This window comes from Drosophila arizonae, chromosome 4, assembly GCF_054131065.1.
Source record: "Drosophila arizonae isolate 15081-1271.41 chromosome 4, UAZ_ARI_1.0, whole genome shotgun sequence".
NCBI classification, from domain to species: Eukaryota; Metazoa; Arthropoda; class Insecta; order Diptera; family Drosophilidae; genus Drosophila; species Drosophila arizonae.
This window is the reverse complement of record NC_142924.1, coordinates 15,266,298-15,289,335: the sequence shown is the minus strand read 5'-3', so window position 1 is coordinate 15,289,335 and position 23,038 is coordinate 15,266,298. Positions and strand designations below refer to the sequence as shown.

Genomic DNA, 23,038 nt, shown 5'->3' with positions numbered 1-23,038 from the left:
ATTACTTTAGACATTCTTAGCTCTACAAATTTAAAAGATGAATACCTCAATTTTAGGGAGTAAATATATGTATATAGTAAAATATAATAAATAATTTAAATTGTATATGCATATCTCCATACAAGTCTACTGTCTGCATATCCATGCAAAACTCCAATTAAATGAAAATCTTCATTGCATAATTGAAATTTCTTGGAGCTGTACGCAAAAATCCCGCAAACCGCTGTATAAAATGAAATGAAATAAATGAAAATTTAATTATTTATAAAATACATTTTAAGGGGCAAATGCAATACTTACGTCCAAGCGGGTAGTCAAAGAGACAGAGAGAGAGAGCAAGAGAGAGAGGGAGAAGGAGTGGGAGGCAAGACACATTATGCACGCTGAGTGCACACACTCGATGCTAATTATTGCTTGCATTGTATTGTTTGTTATTGATTGATTAATGCAATTCCTGCTTGTTTACTTACCATATACAAGCCGCACACGAATTCGAATTCGAATGCGTTTTCGACTGCGAATGCAAATGTTGAATTCACGTATCAATGAACCCACAGAAATTGGCCATAAAGTGATTCAGCTCAGGATGGACGCGGGCGTTGCAATAAGAAGTTCAATGTGGATTGGCATGATTCGCAATTGCTGATTCGGATTGTTTTTATTTTTTATTTCGACTTTAAAGATAATAATTATGGTATGGTATGGTACTACATTAACGGCAACGATCAGCAGCTGTACATACATATATATCTATATATATACATATGTAAACATTGATTGATACATTTGCAATACTTTTGATAGCTTGCCTGCTCTTCTTCTTATTATTATTATTATTTTTTTTTTTTATGGTTTTTCTTTATAGCATTTGTTTATAACATAAACTTATTAACAAATATCACATAGATATTCTAGCTTAGCTGCTAACTTAATTCGTCTAACGTTTAACGAACGGATATTTCATTTTGCTTTTCATTTAGTTTTAGTTTTTCGATTGTTTGTGAATCATTTTGAGTTTAGTTTCCAACTTGTTGTTGTTTTATATATATATATATATATTTTTGTTTTGCTTTAAATATGTTTTGGCATTTTAGTTCGTGCATTATAATAATAAAACATTGGTGTGCTTAATACTATCCATCCAATTCGATGTACATACATACATATATACAACAAGTTCCTTCGTCTTGTTTACTTTCTATATGCTTTATATATATATATAAATTTTATAACTTCAATTTACAATTTCTTGTTAGGTGTTTTCGATTTTATAGTAACTTTTGTTTGCGCGTAATTTCATAAGAATACTTTGCTTTTGCGTCGGCGTATGTCTGCATGGAAGTGAGGGTGAAATTAAAATGAGATCTTTTAGATACCAAAACAACAAAATATATAGATATATATCTATGGTAATCAAATAATAATAATAGTATTAAAAAAAAAACAAAATTTCTAGTTAATAGTTTTTGCTTGCTATGAAAAGTTGCATTTGAATTGTTTCTCTTTCCCTTTCTCTATTTCATGTTTTGCTTTGCTTTATTCTGCTTCTTCTACTCTTTCGCTTTCTAGACCTTGTCATCAAAGTTGGAGACGGGCCTGTAGGAACGCTGTTTGGCCAGCAGACGCCTTATATACAAGTACTCGGACAATGATATGAGGGTGAGCACTACAATTGCAATGTGCTTAACATTGTTGGGCAAATTATCCCGTTGCACGACCTCCACAACTTTGGGAAAGTCGGGCGGCTGGCAGGGCGGAGCTGAGGCGTCCACCCGGGGAAAGTCGATTAGTTCAGCATTTGGTGTGGCGCTCGGACGACTGGCGGTGCTGCTGCTGGTGGTTGTGGTGGTGCTGCTGACGATAATCTCATCTGCCAGCGGCACCACAGGCAATTCAGTTTCAGTTTCAGTTTCAGCTTCTGTGTCAGTGTCGGCATCGGCATCGGAATCGGTATCTGTTTCTGGCTGTGCTGGCTCCTCGTGGTCGTAGCCATAGCCGTCGTCATAGTTGCTGGGCTTCTCGTGGGGCATGGGCGCACCCTTGGGCCAGCAGACGGGACAGCAGTGGTCCTTGATCATCACCTGACGCTCGCTGGGGCAATTGACATGGGCACAGAGCGGTATCACGCACTTCTGTTCGCCCTTTACGCACTCGCACTGATAGCAGCCGTCCTTCCAGCTGTCGCCGTCCTTGAAGTACATGTTCAGGTTCTTTGACTCGCAGATGGCATTCTTGCCCTCGTCACAGCTCTGCTGGCAAATGCGCGCCCCGGAGTTGCACAGACAGCGCTGGCAGCTCTGCAGCCAGTAATAGTTCGTGTTTCGCACGTCCGAACAGTTGGGCTCCGGCTTGCATTCGTACTTGCCACAGCAGTGGCCCGGCGTGTTCATATCCTCCGGCTGCAGCTCGACCACAACCTCGCCCTCCTCCGTGTTGCAGCCGGGTATGTTGTAGCACGTCTTGCACATGCACTTCTTGGACAGACAACAGAGGGCGAACAGCTCGTCCGGCACCTGGCTGCTGTTGTAGACACTGCGCTCCGTTGTCTCCATTGCCCCGCTGGGGCTGCCGCCGACCGCATTCGAGCTCAACAGATTCACGGCGCTTATCTCGCGCATCTCCCGTATAGCGCTGTCCTCCGGGCACTCCATGTCCGCATCAGCCGGACATTGTATGGGATCACAGAGCTGCGGTATGGGCCTCCAGTCCATCTCTGTAAAAAATACAAAAAAAAAAAAAGAAAGAAATTCAAATAAATATTGAGCGAACTTTTTTATGAGCCGTTGACAAAATCACGTATTTTCTTTTTTAAATAAATCGATGGACATGGCATGACTGATGCAATAAATAAAAGCTGTTCACGTATTCCGCGAATGAGACTTTACACGAAACATGCTTAAATCCTTAAAAACGTTATGCCCGTATACGGGCGCAGAGCTTTATGTATTAAATAGAGGCTGAAAGTGCTTTAAGTAATAGTAGTCGAGTTAATTTATTAAAGCGATTTCTATGGAGATATATATAGGGGTATAGTCGTATAAACAGAGGTATTATAGAGTTATACTTATATATACATATGAACCGAAGGACCCAGTAGGCATTGTTTCATTTTAAGTTATAAACTCCAACGTCTAATAAATAAATGGAGAATGGTCAGAATTGGTTTAGGAAGAGCTAAGCAAGTCCAGAAAAACTAATACTGAGCAAGGTTTTGCTTCAATAATAAGCAAATTCTTAAGAGAAATGCTTGATAAATTAGCTAAGGATTATATAAGGATTTTTCGAGATGTTCTATACACAGAGCAAATATCAAATATTATCTATCTAATATAATAATATGAATTTCATATTTATGTTCAAAATCAAAATTTTAGTTTTAGTTGATATTGAAGCCTGTTACAAAGGCAGCAGAAGGCGTGGCAGTTTTCATAATATATAAATATATATTAGGGCTGCACTCTATTTGTTCTGGTATTTAAGAGCACGCTTAGCTTATGCTTGACACAGTAGAAACTACTCTAATCTCTCTCTAAATGATCGAGTGGTGCAACAAGTTCAGACTCGACTCTAGAGTTCGAGCTCGACCCCGAGCTCAAACTAGACTAGGAATTCGGATATAAAGGCGAGCCAGTTGCTATACGACTTCAGTCGTATTCCTGATCATCTGCTGTGAAGTCACATCCATCATTTTTTTGTGTGTGGAGCAAATATTTAAATAGTTGATAATTATAATGATATTCTTAACTTAATTGTTATTTTAAGAAATTGTTCAACAATACATATAAATAAATAACATTAAAATAATTATTTAATATTAATTATAGTATTATTTATAATCATAGGATAATGAGTTCTATGCTAATAATATTTATGCTAATCATCATTATATAAATAGATTATGTTAGAGTAATCATCATAGTGTAAGGGCGCTCATTATCAGTTTGTGAGAAAGACACCTCTTAGTAAAGCACTGACTAAATCCTAAGTAAATAAGTTTCAGTTAATATATGGGAGAATAAATATGATATTTATCATTATAATAAATTATATTGGTATAATAATTATATGTTAAAAATCTTACTCACAACAGAAAATCTGAAGAGCAGAAAATCTGGCCACATCGTAAGACTGAATTAATTAGAAATTAATTCTGTCCCTTTCTCCCTCTCCTTCTTTTCCTATATCTTTCTATTATTACATTTCAAGACTTTGTATAGACTTTGTTATTATATTTTCCACTTTTTTCTATTCATCACAAGAGTCTGTCCTCTGTAGCCGCATTTGCCTCTATTTAAAGACCTTTTTGCGCACTCTGTGTATTTTAGCCCAATTTAAGTTCATTCACCGGAAAACGCTTATACAAAAGGTACGCACACACACACACACACACATTAACTGATAAGATACACAGCTCTATTGACATCCTTTTTCTTCAGGTTATACATTTTTACACTAGACTGCAAATTCAATGTGCATATATAATTATAAGTTAACAAGAAATTCGCAGCTTTCTTCGTGTCGCGTTATCTCTAATTGAATCGACAATGTCTGTGGCTGCTCCCTCTCTCTCCCTCTCTCTCTCTTTCTCTCTCTACTATCTCTTGTCTCCTGTAGATGTGTGTGTGTGTGCTGGTTGCTTATGTACCCTTTGGCAACCTTTCACTAAAGTCTCGCGTTTACCTTTACACTCAGCCGCACTTTTGTTTGCCAATTGGGTTTGGCAGCTGCGAAACTTTGCGGCTTCCTTTGAGCTCAAGTTAATTTGTCATTTTCACTCGCCCATATAATGGGAATTCCATTTAACTTTTCACTTTTTTACTGCTGTTCTTAAAATTTTCTTTTCTTTTTATTTTGATTATTTTTTTTTTATTTTATTTTTATTTTTTTTTTTTATTTATTTATTTTTTTTTTTCAGTTTCTGCTCTTTGTTTCCTGCAAGTTTTTCACGCTGAAAACAATGAACTTTGCCCTATAGCCAATTCAAAAGTAAATATCTTATATAAAAATCGACTTGATTTGCGCGCAAGTGGAAAGCTTCACAAAGCTTGCACAAATTAGGAGCCACGGAGTCACTATCCCGCTCCCCCCTCTCTCCTTGCTGGCACTACGTTTGATGTACAGCGGAAAATTCACTGAACTTCTCTTCAGCTCCCCCCCTTCCCTTTCTCTTACCCACTCTCTCTTTGAGTGGCCTTCAACAACTTTCTTACACTTTATTTAATTAAAGATTTTTTTTCTCCTAATTTCTTCTTCTTCATCTTCATTTTCATCTTCTTTTTTTCTGTTTTTTTGTTAACTTTTTAGATTTTGTCGGTTTGCTGTCGTCGGGTCTTATCAGCGGGTCCAGCTTAGACAGTTGGGACACTTGTTCACCGCTCTCACATTTTGTATTGAGTGCGCGATTTGACTTTGAAGTGAAGCGCCAGCCGGCCAAGACTGGGGCAGGGGCGTGGGCGGGTGGGGGGTTTAAGGGGAAATAGCACTTTGGTTTTAGAAGTTTTTGTGTGCTGCACGTACACACATATACATATACATAGATAGTTTGGAATAGTTTTGTATTGGGCCATGCTCGACTAATGGATGTCAAGTTGAAGCAGAAGAAGGGTGTGTAAAAATAAGGCTATAATATACAGAGTAAACTATTTTTAATAGGTTTAAGATTGGGGAAATATCTTTATCAGTTACAAGCTATTCATACATACAAATATACAGATGTTTATCGAATTATTTCGATTCGAGTTAATGAAACAACACAAATGCATATATTACAGGGTATCTCAAGCAGAGCATATTGCATATATACTGACAGACTATTTCCATCCGATTTGAGCTCATTCCAAATGCAGGCTTCATAAACCCCCTGTTCAAGCACTCTTCATATTTACAGGGTATCTCAAGCAGGCCATATTGGACACAAAATACAGTTTCAATGGCGCTGCTAAGCGAAACAGCGTAAAATGTGAATGAATTAGCAGTCAGAGTGTGAGACTGCAATGCCAAACAACTGTCAGACTAACTAGTCAGACAGTCAACTAGTCATCCAGCCATTCAGTCAGGCAGTCAGGCAGTCAAACAGCCGAGGAGCTGCACAGGAGCAGGCTAAACCACGCCAAGCCAGGCCAATCCAAGTCGAGACAGGACTCAGCGCAGTCATATAACCAAGATAAAAACCGCACACTCGACGACTATAGAGGGTAGGGCAGAGAGCAGTAGTGACAGTGAGAGAGAGAGAGATGGGGAGGGGGAGGGCAATGAGGGCTGCAGAGTGAGGCGACTGGAGTGGAAGAGAGGAAGTGAGGGCAATAACAGGACAAAGCACACAGAAAGTTGCTGCAACATGGACATATTTTTTGTTGTATTTTTTTTTCCGTTTCTCCAACATTTTTTTAAACAATTTTTTTTTGTTGCTCCCCTTTTTGTTGTTGTTGCTTTTGTTCGCTCTCTGCAAAAACTTATAAACAGCGTGGAAAGTTTACCATAAAGGCTAAAGTACATATACAACTCGAGTGTTTTGCATTTTATGTTGCATGAAAAAGAAAAAGGGGGGAAAACTCTTTAAAGCGAAAACTTTTTTAATAACACAACGACAAACGCAGAGAACGACAACGTTTTGTAGTTTTGCTAAGGGGCACATTTTTCACCCACAAAAGTCACTTCAGACCCCGGATTCCAGACCGAACCAAACCAAACCAAACCAAGCCAAAACAAGCCAAACCAAGCGAAGCCAAACCGTACCGAACCCCGAACCGCCGAACTGTGGCACAAATTTAAATTGTTAGTTTATCTTTTGACACTGATTGGACTCACGATTTAAAAAGAAAAGAAATGAAAAGAAAATAAACGAAATGAAATGAAATGAGAAAGCATGCCTTCGCAGACAGCTGAAAGCCTGGTAGCTTAATGCTCAGCATACCTGAGAATTTCTGGATTGGCATGTAATCAGCGGAAAGTTGCGCCAAGCTCTGTCAGATTAGGCTAATCTAGATGACTGACGGCATCAAGAGTTCTTAAGAAATCGCAGATTTTGCTTTGAAGCATTCACAGCAAAGATAAGACTTACGAAAACTACTGTGGATATATGCATATGTATAGAAAGTTGATGCGAGACTAGCTGAAGATAGCAACAAATTATTCTTAAATGGAAAATTTCATTTAAAAATGTAGTATCATGCTTATTAAATAATTTTAATTTTTAAATTTAATTTTACAAATGTTTAAGGTATTTAAATTACTTAAAAGATTTATACAATTTAAATCAAGAAAATGTTATTATATATGGAATCGTTTTTAAAGAACTTGCGTATAATATATCTCCTATTTCGAGTCCTTCTAAATTAAAGCTCTTACATAAGTATTATTCATCTAAATATATTCCCAATTCTTGCCTCTCGTATAGAATATGTAAACTTTTATCACTCTTTCTTTCTTTCTCTCTTCCTCTCTTTCTCCCTCCTTCCTTCTCCCTCTCTCCCTTTCTTTTCTCTGCCCCTCTTTCGTTTTTCATTGCGCGATAATCGCGCATTTCAAAACTCCATAAACTATTGTTCTCATATTACTCATATTTTGCTTACAATCCCATTCATTGTTCTCATTTCCTTTTGCTCTATAAGCTTAATTCTTAGGCTAACATAAATATTTATGTATTTATTATTTGGTTTATCTTTAATTATCGCCGCTTTAACAAGGTTTAGTCAAGGTTGCGAGTCTCATTACACAAAGGAGTTAACCAAGCTGCTGAGCTGATTTTTCACCCTTTTATATGCACTAAGTGAAGGTATTACAGTTTTGACAGAAATAATGTGATATATATAAATAATATATATAAGTATCTATAAATATAATTCTACAGACTAAATCAAGCCTCACTATCTTCTACAAGACATCAGCTTAAGCTGACTCTAATATTTTTCCCTATAATGGAAATGCCCTCAAAGAGCATTTAATCTTCGATCTGTTTGCAGTTGAAACTTGTTTCTTGTTTGATATTTCATAGAATCCTTTTGTTTCAGGGCCGCCTCGTGGTTGCTCGTTGCGCTGTGCTGGCTCTGGCTCCGGCTCTGGCTGAGTGAAGGCAACGCCTGGGCTAAGTGGAATTCAATCAGGCTAATAGCCATGGCCAGATAATCGTGATTCAATTATGACAACGCATAGCTTGACAGCAGGAGCACAAAAGCAGCAGCAACAGCAGGAGTAGCAGCAGCAGCAGCAGCAGCAGTTAGTCCGAGTAGCTCGATTCAGTTTGTGGCGTTTAGTGTTCGTAGTTATGTTGCTGCTGCAATTGCTAACGAGTGGCACGCTGCGTGTTTTGCACCTGCTGAGCCAGCTCTTGGGCCTGACTGCCGCCTCCTGGCAGATGCTCAGCGGACGTGTGGGCGTGGGCGTGGCGCCTGCCAAGTGCGAGTGCTATTGGCGCCTGCATGGCTGTCTGGTGTTGTTGTTTGTGCTCGGCTTCTCTCCGGTTGCCATGTGGATGGTGATCACACGCATGGATTTCCTGCGCCAGAATCACTTGCTGCTCATGGTCGGCTGCCATCGATATGCGCTGCTGCTGGGCTCAGCTGTGCTCACGCTCTACCGGCACACGAGCCGTCAGTGTCGCCTTATCGCCTTGGCAAATAAGCTGCTTTGGTGTTGCCGCCAGCTGTTCATGCTGCTGCACACGTCCCGGCTGCAGAGCTCCGCCCACCGGCTGCACACGCGTGACCATTTGACAATTTACGCCCTGGCCGTCTCCATAGCCTGCTCCTGCAGCTACACCGTGTTCCTGCTGCGCTTCGATGTCGAGGCCCATCGCAGCTCCCTGTTTTTCTGCGCCGTGCTCTTCGTCTACGTCTGCCAGCTCTGTCTCCAGCTGAGCTTGGCACTCTATTTGCTGGCTCTGCTGCTAATTAGCCATCTGTCGCATCATTGCAATCTCCTTCTGGCTCAACTGCTGGCCGATGCCGTGCACAGCCATGCGGCTTTGTTTACACGCTGCCTGCCCCATCGCCAGCACTTGTTGGACTCGCAGCAGCGCTGGCTCGCGCTGGAGCTGTGGCGTCTGCTGCGCCTGCATCGCCAGCTGCTGAGGCTCAGCCTGCGGCTCTGCTCGCTCCACAACGTTCAGCTGGTCCTATTTGTGATTTTCGTAGCCGTCGAGAGCATTATGCATTCCTTTTTCAGCTACTTTGTGACCTTCAGCAACTGGTGGCTGCGCAAATTTCATGAGCCTGCCCCATGGAATGTCGAGGCGACGGTCTTCAATGTAGCTGTCTTCGTCCAGCTCACTCTAGTCATTGGCCACACGCATCGACTCCAGCAGATCTTTCGGAAAACGCGTTACATATTCAGTGCGGGCGTGAAGGATGTGCCCATAGACTGCAGCAAGGCTCTTAGCCAAACGGTGGGTAAAATTCCAAAAATATGTATATATAGTATAGAAAATATTGGCTTTTGAACTATTATAGAAAATATATTATTATATATGCACTGCTTTCATAATATAACATTTATTTGTTTCACATATTTCTTTATAATTTTTATTATATATATTAGAGATTTTTTTTAGGTTTAAAAAGATATATCTCATTAACGAACAGTCCGATTTAAGTGAAATACATTTTGTTAGATAATAATATTAAACGATTAAATTCGCAAATTTTTCTTGAATACACTTTTTTATTATTTTTCAAGAAAATATAAAAAAGTGTGCCAAATGTGTTTTTCTAAACACAAATGTATTATAAGTATTCTTATATATATATAAATATATACAGCTACTTTAATATGAGCATATACTTAATAATAGAACAAGCGCATATTCTACTGATTCATAGAGCAGTTTGATAAGGAATATAAAGTACATATGGATATATTATATATACCATTACAAATAGTTTAAACACGTAATCACCCTGTCTGTAGATATATATGTATAGCTATAGCTATGTGAGTACTTGTAAATATATTCATATCTATATAGATCAGTTTTAATACATGTATACATATATATAACCTAAGCCCCTTACTACTTCATCTTTATGAAGTATCTTTATATATAAAACATCAATTTCATATTCTGCTCTTTGCAGCTACATCTCTACGGATTACAATTGCAGGTGAACGAACGCGTTTTCCACCTGTTGGCCTGCGGTCTCTTCAAGCTGAACAATAGCCTCTTATTTGGCATAGTGCAAACAATTATAATGTACACAATAATACTCATACAATTTGATAAGATCATGAACAGATAGCCGCAATGAAAAAATAATGATGTTTGCACAGATCGAGACATATTTACATATAGAGATAAATATATACATCTGAGTACAATTTAAACCTGAGGCAAATATTTGGCAGACTTACGTGTCGTTGCGCTGACGACATTCAGCTGGTTCCCGGTATAGATTAGCAGGCTGATGGTTATTAACAGGTGCTCGCACCTGGACTTGTGCAGCTTCAGCATTTTCTCTATGGATTTATGATGTGCTCGCGCTCTGCCGATATCCTCGACTCAATCAATTTAGCCTTGAAGCCGCGCCGTATGAGAATCAACTGTATGTATGTATATGTATATATATTTATATACGTTTGGTTTTTATTGCAAAATCAAAACCAATTGAATTTCGTTGTATTTCATCTGAAAAGAAAGGAGAGGAAATAAAAAATTAATTGTCAAATACAAAAAAAGAAAAAAATGTTTACGCCGTAGTTTTATTCACTTTAAATGGACAACAGAGTGAGCACAAAAATATAATATAGATGAAATACCCTAACCAAAGATGGATATTTCGCTTTGATTGGGTTATTCAGTGAGAACAGTGGAATTTGTAGTTGATTTAATTAAGCTGTAATAATTTGCTGCTTGGCTTGAACTAGTATTTTAGTTAGGGTATGTAGTGGGCTATTATACAATATATTATGTATTTCTATACTAATCCACTTTTTCCCTATATGTAGTCTTTATATTATATATTTGTATACAGGGCATCTATAAGCTGATTTGAAAATATGAAAATGTGTAAATATTTAATGTGAACTGCTTTTGCCTTGAGTTTTTTCTTCAAGTGATCAAAAAACGTTTATGGACCGCGTCTTTCTTCAGAGTCTCGAGGCTGAACTATTTTTTACATCAGACCTTTCTCTCCAACATAAATATAAACATTTTATTTATTTATTTTTTATTCACATTAACTGAAAACAAAAATGCATTTGAATATGTCTTTTTATTTTACAAAGTTTGGAGGTATACAAAAATGTTGTTTGTAAAAAGCCCTAAAATATATATGTATATCTTTGTATATATACTTATATGCTATATACATATATGTCTTCTATATATATCTACCTATATATCGAGCTATATCTTTATCTTCTATCTTCCTTTAATTTATCTATACATATATCTATTTCTGCTTTTCTGTAACTTTACTTGAGCTCAACACTGTTAGCAGTAGAAATATTTGTAGAAATATAATGGAATCTTTTCAGGATCATGGGTTATTGTAATTTAATTATAAATATATTTTTTATATATTTTTTTAAGCCAGCAACTTTTACGTTCAATCTTTAAGCTTTAAATCAACCATAAAAATTTGGATTTTGATAACAAACAATTGATAATATATGTATATTAAATTTATAGCCTTTGAAACCCACTCTGAGTACCAACTTTATGCTTCAGTTCCGTTTCTAACTTATATAAACATGCATTGGATTGTTGAACTGAAACTTTGCCCATGGAATTGACGACAATATATAGTCATAGCATATAACATCTATCTGATGTAAAGTGCTCTGAGTTCCTGCCCGGCAGAGTGTTTGTCTTTCGACCTGCCGCTGATAAGTGTTTAGTGCTGTTTTTATTTATTTTAATTTAATTGCAGTACAAAACAAGGCAGTAAACACACCGAGAAGCGTTACTAAGTCACAGGCGGACGGCCGGCCGGCCGGCGGGTCGATCGAGCGGAGGAGCGGGGGAGCAGAGGAGCGGACAAGCGGTCGGTCCAGCAGACGAGGCTGTTGTATCACTGCTATAAATAGCAACCTTTTTTGGATTTGTGCGAATAGTTTTAATGACCGGAGGCAACCCGAAAGCAAAACCCAGCAACTGGGTAAACACACACACACACATACACACACACACACGCACACACGCAGGCACACACACATTTCACTCTCATGATACTGGCGTATCTCGTTCGAGATGCCGCAAAAACAAAAACTGAAAACTGAAAAGTGTTTTTGGGGGCCCCCAAGTGGCAGCAAAGGCAAGGCAGAAGCTGATAAACGTGCCACATGCGGCATGGGACGAGTTTCAGGTAGTGTCTCAGGTTGAGATTGTGGCTCGCATTAATTTTGTTGCCTCTGCGGCATTTCGTGGGGCTCACAATCAAGTGAACAGAATGAAACGAACGGCGGGACAGATGGACAGACGAACGGACGAACGGACGGACAAACGAATCGTGGGTTATCTTCTTTTCATGCTGCATTCAATCAAATGCTAAAATGATTGAAAGACTTCTCCATGCAATTGATGATAGTGGGAAGAAGAGTCTGTGTGTGCGACAGAGAGAGGGAGTGAGAGAGAGAGAGAGAGAGAGAGAGGTAGAGAAGGAGGGTGAATCAGTAAAAGATGCTCGTTTAATGAAGAGACCAGACTATTCAAATGCTTTCAATCAACTGTTGAAATGATTGGGCAACGAACGAATGCAACTGGGGCTAGAGGTTGAAAGATTAGAGATAAATGTTTTCTCGAGAGCTATCTTTGTATTCTAGTAAAGAGTAGACTATAGAGAATAGTAAAGAGTAGACTATAGAGAATAGAGTAAGTATTTAGTGTTAAATGCTTTTACTCAAATGCTGATAAAATTGAAGAACGTCAGAGAAAAGTGTGAAATTTTTCTTCTTTGAAATGCACTTTCTAGTTGTAAATGGAAATGTTTTCAACCTATTGAAAAATATGGAAATAGTTGTGCTCATTGAAAATTTAGAGAGTTGTAGCTTTTCTCTCTCTTTGGCTCATCCTTCAATTCAATTGCTTTCAATAAAATCTTCAAATAATGAAAGAAAACCCATATGCACTTCCCTCAACTGAAAAGCCCATTAAGGAGAGTAAACAAGTTTGAATTCACTTGTTATGCGAAAAAAGAGAAAGGCGTTTCGGTAGGCTTTCAATCAAATGATTGAAGGACAAACACTGACAGTTGCTACAATTGATGAATCCACTTGAAGGTGACAAAGCTATTCTAGTCCACCTGCAGGCTACCTTAAAAGTCTAGCTGAAACTTTTGCTTTACATGAGCGTGAGCAAGAGAATGGGAATGGGAATGAGTATGAGAATGAGAACTGCGTGAATACAATTGAAAACTATCAATCATGCAGTTAATCGAATTGTTAATTAATCAACAACAATGACGATTGCACACTTCCGACTGCCAGTGAATGAAATGCGAATGAAATGCTGCTGCCCATAGAAAAGTATAATAAATTGTTTCGATGGTGTCGGTGTCGGTATCGGTATCGGTATCTGTATCGGTTTCGGTCTGTTTTGTGGTCACCGGATTCGAGTGTCTCTGAGCTGGATGCCCATTGCGGTTCGATTCTTTTTTTTTTTTATTATTATTTCAATTCAATGCACCGCTTGCATCAGCTCTAAATATTGACGAAATTGATGACTCGATTTAGATTATGACTATGTATAGAATTGCGATTGTGATGCATGACGGGCTCGTTCAGTATATTTGTTTACCGCATCGAGTTAAGGGTATGACGATAGACTGTTCAATTTGCCTGAAATGTGGTCTATAAACAGCGCCGTAGAGTCATAATTCGATAAAAATATTCTCTTTCCAAATTGGCATAATCAATGAATTGTTTACACATTTTCCGCCAGACAATTTACGTTTAAACATAAACAATTTAGCGAACTCTGCTGAACCCATGTTCTACGAATAAAACAGTTTTTAATTAACTCAAAAGGATTTTTCGTTTACAATATCCAAAAATTATAGCCGGTATTCCAGAAATTCGCTAGTTTATTTTATATTTATATGGAAAACGCGAATTCAGTGAGGTAAGAATTTTATAGCTGAACATTATTAGCATTCCTGATTTTTAAATCTTTCCATTTCTTGCAAAATGTATTCAGATTTGTGAATGATATATTCATACTACATTTTTGAGACTTCTAATTCGAATTATTTTTAATCAAACAAATTTGTTTAAACTTATATTTTAAATTTTAGATTTTTTAAAATATTTCAAGAATTTCTTGACAATATAAATTGCCAAAATAAATTGGAATAATTAATTCAAACTCTGTTGAACTCAATCAAGCTTTAATAGCTGAAACGTTTTATTTCATTTATATAGAATCAAATTTGATTTAACTTTTTTCTGTGTTTGAGTTTTATATTTATTAAATACTACATGGACAATATATTGCCAAAAAAAAAAAAAAAATAATCATAAAGCGAACTCTGCTGAATTGAAAGCTTTTAATTTATGTTTAAACAAACCTTTTTGTGATTTATTAAAGAAGGCATTATTCTATAAACTTTTGGAAATTTTGGAGCAACATTCTTTTTAGAAGAAATATTATAAAATATCTTGGAATGAACAAGAGTTTGTAGTAGTTTTATGTAGCTGAAACAAATCAATTTTGATTTATACAGTTTGTTGGCTAAATTGAGCAAAACTTGCCTAAAATATTTGCAGCTAAATTTTCGGCGGAAAATATAATGGGAAAACTTTTCATAATGTGGCGGAAATTGTAGACAAATTTTGTTATATGAGAGTTCAATTATGCGCTTAACTTGGCTTTCTCTTAACCCAACTGCATGCTCTCTGTCTCCTTCCCCCCTCTCTCTCCTTCGCAACACTCCGCAAACTTTCTTATCCAATACACCTTTTCCCATACTCTTTGTCTTTTGGGGCTTGGGCTTTGCTTTTCCATCCAACTATCTAATGGACACATATTTACTCATACTTATTTCCAGCTAATATTTCTGTTTGCACCAGGTGTACTTATGTACGGTACGCGAAACTGTAATCTGTATTTGTGTGTGTGTTTCATTCTCGACCTCTCTTACTGTCCCCTATTTGTCTCTCTCTCTCTCTCTCGCTCGTTGTCTCTCTTTATCGCTCTTGTTTTCTCTTTCACTCTCTCAACATATTTGTGTAGATGACTAAGGTTTGATAGCACTTGAGCTCTACGTAGTACACTTCGTTTCGCTCTGAGGTCTTGAGCGCTATGTTGTCTGCTTAAAAATTAACAACAACAACAGGAACAACTGCTACAGCTACAAAAACAACCACAACAACAACAACAACGATCTATGAGCATAATGGAGCTTTGTAGCCGACAGCGATAAGTACTTGCGTCTGCTGTTTGCGCCGTCTGTTCCCTCGCTTACTCTCCATCTCTATCTCTCTCACTCGCTCGGGCTTTCGCTCTCTCTGCCCACCCACCCTCTCCTAACAGCCTGCTTCAACACTTGGCGTTTCATAGTCAAGACTTTGGCAGCATTTTTTTCGTATTTACTTTTTTGCTTTTTTCTTTTTTTTTTTTTTTTGTAAGTAAGTTTTTACCTCGAAAGCAAGATGAGCTTTATGATTGCCATAAATTTCACTTGAATGCGAAATCTGATGCATCTATTTCATGCCTTCGCTTTGCGCTTTTTAACTGTTGTTGTTGCTGTTCTTTTTTGTGCTTTTGTTGTTGTTGTTGCTGTTGCTGTTTTGTTTTGTTATTTATCTTGAGATGCTACACATGCAAAACAGCAGCAGCGACGTCGAAGTTGACGGTCTTCGCTCTTATGCAAGTGTGTGTACATATGTATGTGTGAGCGAGTGAGTGTGTGTGTGTGCATGTGTGCTGGCGTATTTACTCGTGTTCGCGTACAATAATTTCACGTTCAACAACTTTTGGCTTTTTTGATGAGCCAGCAGCAAAAGCAAAGGCAGCAACAGCAGCACCACTTGAAAGAGCAGGCGAGAGGGTGGCAGCTGCTGGGTAAGAGGGTGTGCATCTGTGTGTGTGTGCTGCTGCTGCTGCTGCTGCGGCTCGACTGTTGCCATAGCTACCGCAGCAAATTAAGTTCGTCATCTCTTTTGCACGCATTGCAACCGGGCCAAAACATAGGCAGCGCTTTGGGCTCTGGGCTGGCCGGCTCATCGGTTATGCTCTAGACATTTTGCCTTGGTCTGTGTGGATCCGATCGCCCCTAAATACATACATACATACACTTGCAGCTGGGCATAATTGCTTTCCTTTCAACTTTGCAGCAACGGCGCAGTGCGAATTGTAAGCCAGAAGAGACTTATCTGATTGCTTATATCAATAAGATAGCCGAGTTGATAGGAATGTATGGCTGTGCGTGAATTGCCATAGATAAAAATATAAGACGTTAATACCAGTAGTAGCTCAGCAGCGCTATGTAAATATCAGTCTGATGTCATCCAAAGGTTAAAACAGGGCAATATCTTTTACATTGCACGGTAAGCTAATTAGCTCTACACACACAGACACACTTATGTATATAGATATAGAAAACCTTTGTTTGCGTTATCTAAAGCTTTTGCCGGAAACAAGAGAGGACCCAAACACAGGGATATTATCTCAGCGAAGAGGGAAATTTATTTAAAAATTTAAATATTTATAATAATTTGTTATCAGACTCTGAACGTCTGAAGATCATTTATCATCACTTGAGAAGGGTTGCCAAAATTCCAAAAACAGAACAGCAGCCGTTGATTGGCAGCGGGCAATGCAAATCTTGAATTTATATAATTAATCATATTAATATAATCGGATTAAGCGCCGATCGCCAATTTAATATGCGCTTAAACCTTAGCTGACACTTTCAATTGATATCAACTTATGTATGTCTCAGTTAGAGTTTTATTTTCGACCTTTACTCTGCCAAAAAATAAGAAGAACAAGAAGAGGAATTTACCGCGCAAAGAGTATGAAAGCTTCGACTCTTACGCGGAGAGTAAGCTTTACTTTCTTGTTGTTGGTGTTTTTGCAGTTATTTTTTGCTGTTCTGTTTTGTATTTGCTCTGGTTTCTGCGACGGCTCAGCTTACTTGGCAGCCATGAAAACCGCCGCCACCTCTGCCTCTGCCACTGCCGATGGCGATGCTGCTGCTGCTGCTGCTGTTGCTGCTACTCCACTCAACTAGTTCACGCTTTACGCTTTAATAGAGTTCCATTGCTCATTTTTGGTACTTTCGGATAATGCGACCACAGCATACGCACGTACACACTCCCAAGCTCACACATGCATACACACACCCAAAGATACATACAATTATTCGATCATTGCTCGTTTATTGAGCGATATATTTATTTGCTTCCACCTTTTACGCATGTCGCTTTGCGCTTTTAACCTTGATTTTGTGTAAACAAAATACAAAAACACACACACACATACATACATACACAGCTGTGCAGCATATTTTCATTTGAATGTATGCGTACCGCTGCTGCTGCTAAGCTAAAAATTTAAAAACTTTTGGTTTTGTGTGCGTTTTTCATATGTGTGTCTCTCTCTCTCCCTCTCTCTGTGGTGTACAATTGAATGTTTGTGTGCGTTTGTTTAGTTTCTCGTTTACTGTACATTTATTAAGTTACCTATTTATAATTTGTTTATTATTTAGCGAAATGCCAATGAATAATGTTTAAATATAGTTGGCGACCAAAAATCAAATCAAAATGAATGAAATGGAATGGAACGGAACTGGAAACCTTAGCTCCATAATATAAACAACATATTTCTGTTTCTTTTAGCTTAGTTTTTCTTATTTCTTATTTGTTTTTGTTAATACACAATCACACACAAACACACCTACATACACACAGTGACTATGTGACGTTATGCGCTGCGCTATGCTCATTTAATTTTCTGTGATATTATTAGATATGCTCTATCTTATCTAAATAGCATACAGTTATGTCTCTCTGCATGCGAGTGTGTGTGTGTGTGTTTATACGTCTGCCTTACTATCCAAGGCCCCAGCGCACTAGAGAATCAATAGAAAAAGAGCTAATGTTGGCTTATATAATCGGCTATAATATGTGCATAGAGAGCACAACATTTATAAGGTGCGGGAGCCCTTCACTTTGCTAACTGTGCGGCGACTGTGCCCATGATTTAGACGCAAACGTAAAATGCCATCTCACTTATACACTTATACTTATATAGATTATGTGCACAATCTGTGTGGAATGTGGCTGTGGTAGCGGGGGCCGGAGTCAAAGAGAGGGAGAGAGAGAGGTAACGAAACGCTCTACACACCTGCCACGTAAATTTTGTAAGCTCTCCCAATATTCAGAGCATAAATATCGTTTCTTTTGTATGTTCGCTTCTCCGCTGCTGCGCCCGACGACTTCACATGCTGCGGCTCACGGCTTCTGTGGCTCTGTGCAGTTTATTCACTTTGCACCTCTATATTACACCTTCTTTTATTAATATTACTATTTTCTTTGCTTGCGCGCTTTTATTTTATTTTTCGCTCTCGCGTCACTGCACTTTCTATATTTTGTGTAGTTGCTAGATTACATTTAGTTACGTTTCTTTATATTTTGTTTGCTGTAGTAGATCTTAGAGCATCTCTCTGCTGTCTCACATCACATCACAGCGCTCACTGACACCGACTGGTCCAAAATTCTTGTGCTCGTGCCCCTTTTGGCTATCACTCGGTAACTAAACCGTTCAAGTTTGCGACATACAATTTTAAGCTCGTCGAGTTGCCCGTCCTCTGCTCGACGCTCGACGTTCGACGTTCGACTTTCGTTGTTCGACGCTCAATGCTCAGCTCTCAACGTTCGACGCTCGACGTGATGATCGCGTGGCGGCAGCGCACAGTGGTTGCGCCTCAAGCTTTGAGCGCACAAAAATTGCTGTCAAGCTTTTTGCATAGGTCAACGGCAGCGAGCTTCTTGCTGCGTCGCAGACGACGCAGAGCAGAGTAGAAAACAATAATAACACAGCTTAGTCAAACGTCAGCTGATCGCCCACTGTGAGCCGGTTTTTGCGCTCTCCTCCACTCATCCACTCCCCCACTCGTTCGCTCTTTCACTCTTTCGCTCCCATTATAAGTGGTCAGTGCCGGCTAACCGGCTACTAGCCGGCAACCTGTGCCCTCACTCTCTCGTGCTCTCACGTTCGCACTTACTCTCTCGCCCGTTACGCTCTTCAGCTGAAAGCTCCCGTGAGCTTCGGATAAACAAAACATTGCATGCATAATTAAGTGTGGACGTTTGTATATACATACATACATATGTACACATGTATTTATGTATTTCTGTATGTAGCTGTGCCTTTGTGTATGTAGGCAATTCTTTTTGGCAAACTCTTAACATGCGTCGCAAACAATTTTCGAGCACGCCATAAATTTTCACACACAACACTCAAAAATGGTGCCGCTAAGGAATTTTTTTGGTGTGCGTTGAGTGGTGCATCACACGCACTCGTCACGTGCATTCATTTCATTTCATTCCATTTCCATTCGAATTCCACGACCGATCGATCAATTACACTCATATATACATGCATATTAAAAGATCGTTGCCTTCATTGCCGATTTCCAGGCCAAGGCGTGTGTGAAATGCAAATGCAAAATGCAAAATGCAAAAATACAAATGCTGCATATCACGCCAACAACAGCAACACCAACACCCTCGCCCTGCCGGATTACTGTACCGAAGAATTACAATCGAATATGCATATTTTAATGTTTTCCTTGGCATTTGCCACAAGTGCCTGCAGAGCGCGTTCAGGTGACTAATTGAGCAGATCAAATCGCCCACAATGACTAATCGTTAGGTGTTGTCATGGCGCAAAAATAAAGCTAGCTACAAATCCGATATGGCAATATGAAGATGTTCTCAACTGTGAGGGATTGAGCATGGCTTGATTAAGATAGATGATGAGTGTCTAGAGAGTAATGCAAGTAAATATTCTATAGAGATTTGCAATAAATGAAGATTAACTAGAATATTTGAGACATTGTAGAAGGTTTCCTAATATCCCATTCGAATCCAGCATTCCAGAAACCCATACAAAAACCATATTCCCGTTTCTTGTTTACAGAATATTCCCTTCCCCTTGTTAGCCTGTGGGCCTAGCTTGATTGATAAGCTATGCTTCATTCATAATTGATACTTAATATGCCTGCCAATAAATAGTTCTCTGCGCAATGATAATAATAATAATAATAATCATAATGAAAATATTAATGATTGAGCTATTGAGGGCATTTGTTATTGTTAATGTCCGACGATTTTGTCAAGTTTCGTTATGGTTATTGTTGAGTTGTTATGATCTGATAATGGCGCTCAGTTGTATTGTAGCTTAGCTCTGGTGTGGCGCCCCCACTGCCCCGCCCTAGTTCGGCTACAATTGCCGTTATATCCATAGTTTATTTCATTGTGCATTTGGCTTAACAATTTTCATGGTCAGTTGCCTCCGGTGCGACATAAACTGCCACAGATAACAGCAAAAAGGCAGCCAAATCCGTATAATGAAATAAAAAGACATAGCCAAATAAAGCGACGACAAGACGACGTTGGCGAGAGGAGGACGGGGTGACAGGGTGACGGGGCGAGAGGACGACAGGGTGACAGCAAAGCCAAAATGAATAGCAGCAACAATAGCAACAGCAACAACAACAACAACATCGATTTCACTTTAACGAGCTTGTAATGTCCCTAAGACGAGAGTAGTATATAAAAAGCGTTATGTATACGCCATGTGTGCCACGCTCAGCTCGACTGCTGGGTGTATCACAGTGTCTTAGTCTCTGTTTCTTCGTGTCTGGCTGTGCATGTGTATGTGTGTGTGTGAATGAAAACTTTGCTGAGCTGCTGTCACATCCTAATAGGATAATAACGAGCCAAGGCAAGCGAAAGTTGTTGCGCCTGCAACTTCCAAATAAAATATGTAGCCAAACAATAAACGATGATAAGGGGCCAAAGAACGTGTCGTTCGCTCAGCCTTTTCCCACCAACACACCCAGAGAGAAGAGAACGAAATGAGAAATGAAGAAGCGAAAACACCAAAGAGCAACGCCTCAATCTCATCCCTGCAGTCATTATATGCCAGTTCACTTAGATGCCGCCGAATTGGTTGCTGGCTGCTGGCTGCTGGCTTGTCCGAAAGGACAACGCCCGCTACAGAAACTGATAAGCAAACGACTTGCGGCAAAGTGCGCGTATAATGCCCAGCCTAGATCCATTCCATAAAGAAAAACACAACTCGGTACTGCAGCGGGTCATGGATGACTGCATAATGCTCGCGCGCTGGCAGAAATGCTAGGGGATCTATGCTTGAGCATTGGCCTAGACTGGTCAACCTAGACTGGTTAACCTAGACCAATCAGCCTATGCGAATTGCAAGACTCTACACAACTTGTATTTAATTAAAATTCACAACTCTACATAAATAACTCAATTTTCCATATTAGCTTGCGCAATCCCATATACTCGCCTCGCTACGCCGAGCGAGCATGAGAAAAAGTCCCTGAAGTGAATGGGATGCGATGCGATGGGATGCGATGCGGCTTTTCCACTTGCCCATATGGTGGGTTAGGCGGGGTTGGGCGTGCGATGTTGTTGTTGATGTTGATGTTGATGTTGGCGTAGTTGGAAGCCGGATAGGCGTTGCTTGTAGCTGCCAAATGGTAATTTATGGGCGGTACGCAGCCAAACGGGTAGGCGGCTTTAAAACGGTTCCCTAAATCGCAGTTCGGTACGGCGCTCGACTGCCGGCTGCTGGCTGCTGTTGCTGCTGCTGCATACCAATGCCAAATTGAATTTGGCCAGGGATAAAGCAGCGCGAACGAATGTCTCTTTAGCGGCCCAAATCCTATTTGTACATCATCTCAAAGGTGGCTTTAAAGGATAAACTGCAAAGTGGGAATTGACTACGGCAACTGGCTAAGGCTTTGTAGAGCTGTTTTGTATCTAAACGCCCCGCTGGAACTACTACAAATATATCCAACTATATGATGCATAGCAAATTGCCAAGTGTTGAATTGTGGAATGTGGGTGTTATGGATGGACGAGGATAAGGTGTAATTTGCAGGGTACTTTTTGGGATAGGACTGCAAATTGGCATTTGAATGGGAAAGTGAGGGGGTTAGCTTGGCTCAGATGAAATATTACTCAGAATATAAGGCGAGACCTAGTTGGTTATCTATAGAGTAATATTTCGTTTGTAATCTAGAAAGTCTAGGCTATCTTTGTATATGGATCAACTGGGAAACAGCTTTTAAGGAAATACCGCTAATTCAGTTATCTCTTATTACAGATTTTTGCGGATAGACGTGATAGGACTTTGGTTTCGATGTATTACTTTTTTGTATAGCTATAGCAGCTAGTTAACTCTTCTATCTCGGAAGTCTGTGAGCTGTTTTAACGGAATCAACTAGAAAGCATAGACCCAATGGCCTCTAGACCTGATAGCAGTTTCGGTAAGCTCAATAAGTTTTATTATTTAATATTTAAGAGCATATATTTTCCATCTTTTTTTCAGTTTTCCATAGAGAACACCTGATGAGTCTTCATTCTTCACTCAACTCAACTCTTCAGCTGCTTAGAGCAAGCAAACCCGTTCAAGTTTTCCCTCGAGCTTGAGTAAAGTCTTGAAACTCACGGATAAATCTGTGAATTACACAGTTAACTCTAATGAGCGCATTTTATCGATACTTGTCTTCTTCTTCTGCTGCTGCTGTTGCTCGCTTCCTTTTTATTAAGAAACCCAACAGATTTGCTAGTGATTACTGGTTTTCCCACCCACACTCAAGGCGGCCCATAGACATCCGCATGGTAGTGTGAGTGAGTGTGAGTGAGAGATGAAGGCGAAAATCATCTCGACAGCTGAACAAACAAGTCATAATTTGACGAGGAAATCGCTGCCATTGCTGCGCATCCTGCTTCCTGCTGCCTCCACAATTTTCCTGTGTGTATCGTCCCTTTTTTTTTCTACTGCCGTCATTTAGCCGTTAGGAAAACCCCTAAACGTTCATTGTTCAAAAATCCAAAAAGGAGTTAT

General features: G+C 39.3%; 2 protein-coding genes across 2 annotated transcripts; one reads left to right on the top strand and one right to left on the bottom strand.

Annotated features, from left to right (window-relative positions):
- Nucleotides 1-623: 623 nt before the first annotated feature.
- LOC108612586 (uncharacterized) lies at nt 624-18,703 on the bottom strand. Its single transcript, XM_089466515.1, has 3 exons — nt 18,281-18,703; nt 10,345-10,618; nt 624-2,713 (listed from the first exon to the last, which is right to left on the bottom strand). Exons 2-3 carry the CDS (start codon nt 10,442-10,444, stop codon nt 1,566-1,568), a joined length of 1,248 nt encoding a protein of 415 aa, XP_089322641.1. The 5' UTR covers nt 10,445-10,618; nt 18,281-18,703; the 3' UTR covers nt 624-1,565.
- On the top strand, nt 7,863-10,566 carry Gr77a (Gustatory receptor 77a). The gene is made up of 2 exons (XM_089466514.1): nt 7,863-9,382; nt 10,071-10,566. The coding sequence occupies exons 1-2, from the start codon at nt 8,264-8,266 to the stop codon at nt 10,230-10,232; spliced, it is 1,281 nt and encodes a 426-aa protein (XP_089322640.1). The 5' UTR covers nt 7,863-8,263; the 3' UTR covers nt 10,233-10,566.
- Nucleotides 18,704-23,038: the final 4,335 nt, after the last annotated feature.

Bases quoted from the DNA above. Each gene is read 5' to 3' on its own strand.
- Gr77a (XM_089466514.1), top strand. From the start codon at position 8,264: ATGTTGCTGCTGCAATTGCTAACGAGTGGCACGCTGCGTGTTTTGCAC. The intron at 9,383-10,070 runs GTGGGTAAAATT...TGCTCTTTGCAG, and splicing joins GCAAGGCTCTTAGCCAAACG to CTACATCTCTACGGATTACA.
- LOC108612586 (XM_089466515.1), bottom strand. From the start codon at position 10,444: ATGCTGAAGCTGCACAAGTCCAGGTGCGAGCACCTGTTAATAACCATC. The intron at 2,714-10,344 runs GTAAGTCTGCCA...TATTTTTTACAG, and splicing joins TGTCGTCAGCGCAACGACAC to AGATGGACTGGAGGCCCATA.